This window comes from Erinaceus europaeus, chromosome 7 (genome assembly GCF_950295315.1).
Source record: "Erinaceus europaeus chromosome 7, mEriEur2.1, whole genome shotgun sequence".
In the NCBI taxonomy this organism is placed as follows: domain Eukaryota; kingdom Metazoa; phylum Chordata; class Mammalia; order Eulipotyphla; family Erinaceidae; genus Erinaceus; species Erinaceus europaeus.
The window spans coordinates 116,282,503-116,290,267 of record NC_080168.1 but is presented as its reverse complement, the minus strand read 5'-3'; the positions used below and the strand labels follow the sequence as shown (position 1 = coordinate 116,290,267).

The 7,765-nt window shown below is 40.4% G+C and overlaps 1 protein-coding gene across 1 annotated transcript; it reads left to right on the top strand.

The window, feature by feature from the left end:
• The first annotated feature begins 5,670 nt into the window (after positions 1–5,670).
• LOC103107473 (olfactory receptor 8S1-like) lies at positions 5,671–6,627 on the top strand. The gene has a single exon (XM_007516271.1). It carries the CDS (start codon positions 5,671–5,673, stop codon positions 6,625–6,627), a length of 957 nt encoding a protein of 318 aa, XP_007516333.1.
• The last annotated feature ends 1,138 nt before the right edge of the window (positions 6,628–7,765 follow it).

Below are 7,765 nucleotides of genomic sequence, written 5' to 3'. Positions count from 1 at the left end.
CTCATATTCTGTCCAATAAATAAAATATTTTTAAAAGATTGTCACTAATTTAATCCATTCTTTTTAAAATAGTGGTATTTATGGGAAAAGAAATGTAGAATGCTTAAATGAGTTTCTATTTTTGTTCTCTGTACAGTTCAAAGAAAAAACTAACAAACAGCTTTGGGAGAATCTCTTGAGCTCTTTTTTCTACCTTTGCCTTCTCAGAAATTAACTCATGACTCTCTTGACTCTGACACTTATCTTGAGATCTGGAATCACTCACTCAAACTTTAAACTGAATTGAATCCACTGTGTTTCTTCTTGGAGGTAAGTGAGCAGATTTTGGAATTAGTTTTCCACTATTCTTCAAGATTTACCCAGTGACATTTTCCTACTTTGAGAGAGTATCAGAACACAGAAAATCTGTGTTTGGGACCTAGAGTGAAATGGGTCATAAAATCACTGTCTCAGCGACAGATTTTAGTGTTTCCTTTCCAAACTAAAAGTTTCAGACTTTGTAAGTTTGTAAGTCAACAATAACTTTAGTATCCTCTAAAGCTAGAGGATTCTCAGACTGAGAAATGGTCTTTATGATTAGATCTGCATTACAAGATAAACACAGAGCAACTGTACCAATTTCTCTAATTTGTATATTAAATTCCAAATTTTTAAGTTTTTCACATTTTTACAATATTCATTATTGTATTAATTTTATTAGCATAAATCTAGAAAAGTTGATTACTTTAATAATTATTTTATGAACTCAAGAGTAAAATCAACTTTTGAAGGAAGTAATTATACACTGCTTAATTTTCATTGGTTTGAGCAAACCCCCTGGACTACAGATAATATGCCAGGCAAATTTCATTGAAACATCAGATATGTATATATATATTTTTTTTTTAAAAAAAAGACATAAGGTATAAAAGTTTGTTGAGTCTGGCATGGATGGGTTAAGTAGTTGGGAAATTCAAGGACTGAGAAATAAACCTTCTGAGAAGACTGTTTATTGCAAGTTCTTATTTACCTGGTAGAGATATCAGGGAGGATTCTGAATTCAAAGGGTGAACTAGAGTTACTCTAATAGGTAGAAAGCCAGGAAGGAGGGACCACCCCCGCAAATACAGAGTCTGAACATGCAACCATAAGTCCGTATTTTCATTGATAATGAGAAAACAGGTTAAGAGGACTGATTATAGTAGTCTGTTTCACACATTTACACAGCAGTTAAAAGTCCCGATCTGATTTTGCTTGCACAGGACCTTACAGAGACCCCAAAATGCTTATTTGAAAATGTTATGGGTGGATAGGTAGACGGATAGATGTTGTATGTTTAAGCAACATTCGGCATGACCCCTCTGCAGCAGGAATTTATAGCTACTGGTGATTTCCGCTGGAACTAAGCCCTCTGTCAGCCTACTACAGCAAGAAAAAAAAAAAGAAAAGAAAGAAAGAAGGAAAGAAAGAAAAGAAAAGAAAGAGAAGAGAAATAACCATTCAACCACCTTCTTTCCTTTCCTAGTTCTAGAGTCCCCCACTTAACACTTTACCTTGACTATAAGACATGACCAGCCATAACCTGAAGTTTACCTTCTGACCTGAAGATAATTCTCAATTTTTACAACATAATTTATATTTTTCTTAAACTTTTGTCTTTCTTTGTTTATTAATACTTGATCCATTTGAAGATCTATCATAAACTAATAAATATCTGAGTGTGTGCTTGTGGTCACAGAAGGCAATGGCCCCACTGATGCCTCCCATGGAACTATACTCTCATACTAAAGATAAGAAATAGCCAACACACATATCACAAAATGGCAAAGCAAGATAGCAATATAAATGCCGGATAAAACTTACAGTATGTTGATGATTTGTTACACAACAAAGAAAAGCACAACAAAGAAAAGCAGACAAGGTTTGATGTCTCGAGTAGTAAGAGATGAACTAAAAGTCTGGGTTAGATCACTCAGCTTTATTCTCACATATAAAAAATAATGGAGTCAGTAATGGTCACCCCAGAAATGTATGAAGAACAAAGGAGGAATATTAAAGAACTCATGGACCAGGTAGTAAATAAGGCAGAAACATCAAAGAAAGGCACATAGGAAAAAATTAATCAAAGCATCAAAAGTATCAGCCTGAACCAAGTCATAGAGAAACAAGAAGGCTTACAACATGATGAGGAAGAAACAAAGTTATCTGGTCTCAGGAGTCATGCATCCAGAGAATTCTAGGTGTTAATGCTTTGAAATTGAAATGAAAGAATAACTTCTCAAATAAGTGGCATGGTAAACAAGGTCTTTCTTTTTTGTCATTTTTTTTCCTTGTTCCTCTTTTTTAATTGGGGGATTAATGGTGTATGGTAAATACAGTTGCTGGTACATGTGTCAAATTTCTCAGCTCTCTGCAAAACACTCTTACCTCCAGCCTGGACCCTCTTGTACTGTCACGTTCCAGGACCTGAAGTCCCCCTGCCTGCCCCTCCCCACAGTCCTTTACTCTGCTGCAACACATAAGAAAGGCAGATTCAAATCCATGATGCTCAAGAACTGACCAGTGTGGGGATCTGGACAAGTCATATAATCATCAGGCTTAAGTTTCCTCATCTTTGAAATGAGTTCAGCCGCCCCCTACCCCTGCCGCCCTACACACACACACACACACACACACACACCTGAAAATTATTCATTCCAGATAAACTGTTTTTCAAGTAAAATAGGCTGTAGCTAATCAGTTAGTGAACCAACCATCAGAGGGTTTTGAAGCAGAAGGCATAAAGGCAGGTTGCAGAGGTGAGCAAAGGTCTTTTTTTTTTCTTTTTTCTTTTTTGCTATACTGGACTGAGAAAATGTTGATTTGCAACTTTTGTTGTCTCAGGATACAGTGTCACGTCTCCCTAAGGTAAAGTGTCAGTCCACCTCACTTTTAATCAAATTATCATTTCCCTCCGTCCTAGAGCACTAAGCCCCTAATCCCTCCTCCATTTCAAACTCTACCTTTTACCCCACCCATTCGTCTTCTTCTAGCGTTTGCCCTTCTTCCGTAGCCAGTCAACAGCGTCAGGTTGAAAGCTGTCAGGAGCTGCTTGTTGCTGGCTTTGAAAGTGATTGGGATCCATGTGGATTCAGTCAGCTAGGAAGGATCGTCAGTTTCCCCAATGAATGGGTACTCACGGGATGCACCACGAGAAGGTCGATCCAATGCATCCCAGCCCACCCATTAAGTCCTTGGATCTGTTTAAATACTTCACAGTTTGTTAAAGTTTTACCCTATGTTGTCCTTTTTTTTTTTTTTTTCTAAATCACACCAGTGAATGAAATCTTCTAGTATTCTTTTTTTCTGGGGTAGTTTGTTGTTCTGATTTTTATTGTTATTTTTCATTAGTGATTTAATATTGATTTACCTAATTACAAGATAACATGGGTACAACTCCATACTTCCCACTGCCAGAGTTCTGAATCCCCAATTTTTCCATTATAAGCTACAGCAGTTCTCTTAAGGTTGCAGATATGGGTCAACCATTATTTCTACAACTATCTGTCTGTATTTGTATATATTTGCCCTTTTTTTTTTAAGGGTCCATCTTCTCTGCCTTTCCAAGTCACATCTACGCCAATTACTACACCCAAATGTCCCTCTCTTTATCCTCTTCTCTCGGGTTCCTGACAGAGCCCACTGGTCATCTTCCCCCTATTGATTCTCCCCCACTGGGAGTCTGGATCAAAATTATTCTGGGAGTGCAGAGTTTTGGGAGTGTAATGTGGGAGTTCTGGCTTCTGTAATTTTTTTCCACTGGATATGGACCTTGGAAGGTCAATCCATAGCCCCAGCCTGTTCCTATCTTTCCCTAGTGGGGTAGGGCTCTGGGGAGGAGAGGTTCCGGGACACATTGGTGAAGTCGTGTGCCTGGAGAGGTCAAGATGGAATCATAGTAGCATCTGCACCTTGTTGGCTGAAAGGCAGAAATTTCTTCTAGTATTCACTCCTCTCCTTCTGATTTATTTCATTTAACATTATTCCTTCCTGTTACATCTAGGTTGTAGAAAAATCAATTTCATCCTTTGCTACAAGTGAGTAGTATTCTTTTTTTAATTATTTCTTTATTGGGGGATTAATGGTTTACAGTTGACAAATAGTTTGTATATACATAACATTTCTCAGTTTTCCACATAACAATACAACCCCCACTAGGTCCTCGGTCATCCTTTTCCAGGACCTGTACTCACCGCCCCACCACCACCACCACCACCACCACCCACCCCAGAGTCTTTTACTTTGGTGCAATACACCAACTCCAGTTCAGGTTCTACTTATGTTTTCTATTCTGATCTTGTTTTTCAACTTCTGCCTGTGAGTGAGACCATCCCATATTACCCTTCTGTCTTTGACTTATTGAGTACTATTCTACTGTGTGCATATATACCACAGCTTTTTTAAAATTTTTATTTTTTTATTATTGGATAGAGACAGGAAGAAATTGAGAAGGGGGAGATAGAGAGAGCAAGAGACAGAGAGACACCTTCAGCCCTACTTGACCACTCATGAAGCTTTCCCCCTGCAGTTAGGGACCAAGGGCTTGAACCCAGGTCCTTGCACACTGTAATGTGTGCACTTAACCAGGTGTGCCACCACCTGGCACCACAACTTTCTTAACTACTTATCTGCCATTGAACACTTGGGTTATTTCCAAACCTTGGTTATTACAAATAGTGCTGTGATGAACATGGGTGTACAGAGATCTCTTCAGATAAGAAGAATTGCAGGGGGAGTCGGGCTGTAGTACAGCGGGCTAAGCGCAGGTGGCGCAAAGCACAAAGACCGGCATAAGGATCCCGGTTCGAACCCCGGCTCCCCACCTGCAGGGGAGTCGCTTCACAGGCGGTGAAGCAGGTCTGCAGGTGTCTATCTTTCTCTCCTCCTCTCTGTCTTCCCCTCCCTCTCTCCATTTCTCTCTGTCCTATCCAACAACAACAACAACAATAATAACTACAACAATGAAACAACAAGGGCAACAAAAGGGAAAAAATAAATAAAATATAAAAAAAGAAGAATTGCAGGATGATATAGTAGGTCCATGATATTCTGAATATTTTTAGAAATATTCAGGCATTGCCACCAACAGTGTAAAAGTGTCACTTTTCACCACATCATCAGCACTTGTTTCTCCTTTTTGATGTATGACATTCTCCGAGGAGTAAGGTGATGTCTTGGTTTGCATTGTTGTCTTGATTTGCACTTCTCTGATCACCACTGACTATGAGCACTTCATATGCCTATTGACTACCCAGAAGTCTCTTCTCTGCTGATTTAGTTCATCTTCTCCCCATTTTTAATTGAGTTGTTGTGACTGTTGCTAAGTTTTGTGAGTTCCTTACATATTTTGGCTAACAGCCCTTTCTCTTTCTCTAGTAGGTCTATCTAGTCACTGATACCACCACATAGTGGTCTTTAGTAGGGAAAGTCTAGTGAAGCTGATCCAGAGCTCAGAGCATCATAGTAGAGAGCCCAAAACAAGAAACGTTGGAACCCTTGAACACAGATACGAGGGCTATAGAAATGAAGCTCAGACCAAGCAGAAGGAATATATAGGGAAAGGTGGTGTCTTCTACTAACTCCTACAGAAAGAAGAGATTTTAGTGCTCTTAAGTTTTGGTTTGCTTTATTTGTAAAGAACAGCGGCAATAAATGGCCTCAGGGAATCACAGCAGTATCACAGAGTTCATCCTCCTTGGGTTGTCTGCTGACCCACAAGTCCAGGCTCTGCTCTTTGCCCTCTTCCTGCTGATTTACCTCCTGACTCTGCTGGGAAACCTGCTGATGATACTTTTGATCCATACAGATACTAACCTCCACACGCCCATGTACTTCTTCCTGAGCCACCTCTCCTTCCAAGATCTCTTCTATTCCTCCGTTACTGTACCCAAGATGCTTGAGAACCTCCTGTCTCAGGAGAAAACCATCTCAGTGAAGGGCTGCCTGGCTCAGGTCTTCTTTGTATTTGCCACCACAGGAATTGAGGCCTGTCTGCTCTCCGTGATGGCCTACGACCGCTACGCCGCCATCTGCCACCCTCTGCTCTATGGCCAGATGATGAGCAGCCAGCTGTGTGCGAGGCTGGTGTGGGGTTCTTGGACTGTGGCCTTTCTGGATGCACTCATCAATGTGCTCCTGGCTTTAAATTTAGACTTCTGTGAGGTTCAAACGATCCACCACTATTCTTGTGAGCTGCCTTCCCTCTTCCCCCTCTCCTGCTCCGATATCTCCACCAACTCTGCAATGCTGCTCTGCTCTGCTCTCCTGCATGCCATGGGGACGTGCCTCCTGATCTTCTTCTCTTATGCCCGGATTGCCTCTGCCATCCTGAGCATCAGCTCCACCGCAGGCAGAAGCAAGGCCTTCTCCACCTGCTCCTCCCACCTCCTTGCCGTGATCCTGTTCTACGGTTCAGCCATCCTCCGCCACCTCATGCCAACCTCAGGTTCACCACTAGAGTTGATCCTCTCCATACAGTACAGTGTGATCACTCCCCTAATGAATCCTCTCATCTACAGTTTAAAGAACAAGGAAGTGAAAGCAGCTCTGGGAAGAATGACAGTGAAATATTTACCATGTAACAGAAAGGACAGAAGAGATATAGCATGATGAAATACAGACTAGAGCAATAGCAAATCGAGCGAGTGACAGTAAGAAACCCCTAGTTCCTATTTTGTCACATGTGCTGTGCATTTCTGGCTCTTCTTTCTTAAATATTATCAAGGGAAGAGCTGGAAACTGTTTTACTCCCTCTGATTCAGAACCAGCCCTACACGATTCAGAAAACTTCCTCTGCATAGGCTTAGTTGTCAATTCACGCTTCCCATTTTTGGAATGGGAAATTCTAAAATTTAGATGGGCCCTGAAATGTTTTCTCCTGAACTTTGTATTTGAGTTCATGTGTCTGAGAAAAATGCTTTCCACATTTTCCACATAAAAAAAAAAAAAGCCAATTGTATTTTAGGTGTTTGAATAACCCGAGAATGGGAATATTGGGTTATCTTTAGAACTCAGTCTACCACACTTAGTAAACATATAATTATGACACTCCTTCCACAGAAATAAAATGCCAAAGGGATTAAAGTCGGAGAGATGAGGCAGGAAGGAGCAGTAAGAGACGTGGAAAAGGAAATACTCCAAAATCAATGAGTAGTGTGAGGGCAGCAGTTGGCCTGGAAAGATTTTTGAAAAACTTTCAAATGCAAATTTTGTTTGTTCCAAAGTAAGTTTGCATTTAAGGAATGCACTGCACCAAGACTTGGCACTGATAATGGGAAAAAACAAAAACAAAAAACCTCCCCCCCCCCCGATTTTATAAGGGAAAAGTATAGAGAAATATGTCCTACACAAGGTCTGTGGTAACTTTTTATTATGGAGACCTTAAGAGCACTAAAATGCTGCAGTCCTTCTTGTATCTCCCATCTGTCTGTCTCTGTGCCCTGAAATTACCTTCATGGAGCTCTCTCTTGACTTTTCACCTGCAAGGTAATGGTCTACAAACCCATTTTTGCCGATAACCAGTCATTCTTGTGAAACATTTTCTTAAAATCTGTAATTATCAAACTTTAGATGTTCCTGTAACCAGCATTCCATTCCACTTTCTATTTTCCTGTTTTGTTTCTGGGGGTGGAGTGGGGAGGTGGAGGGAGGATTTGATTTACTGATCTCTTTTTTCACTGTCATATATTTTTTTAATTTTTTATTTAAGAAAGGATTAGTGAACAAAAGCATAAGGTAGGAGGGGTAC

What these genes read in the sequence shown, in the direction of transcription:
- LOC103107473 (XM_007516271.1), top strand. Translation starts at nt 5,671, where the DNA reads ATGGCCTCAGGGAATCACAGCAGTATCACAGAGTTCATCCTCCTTGGG.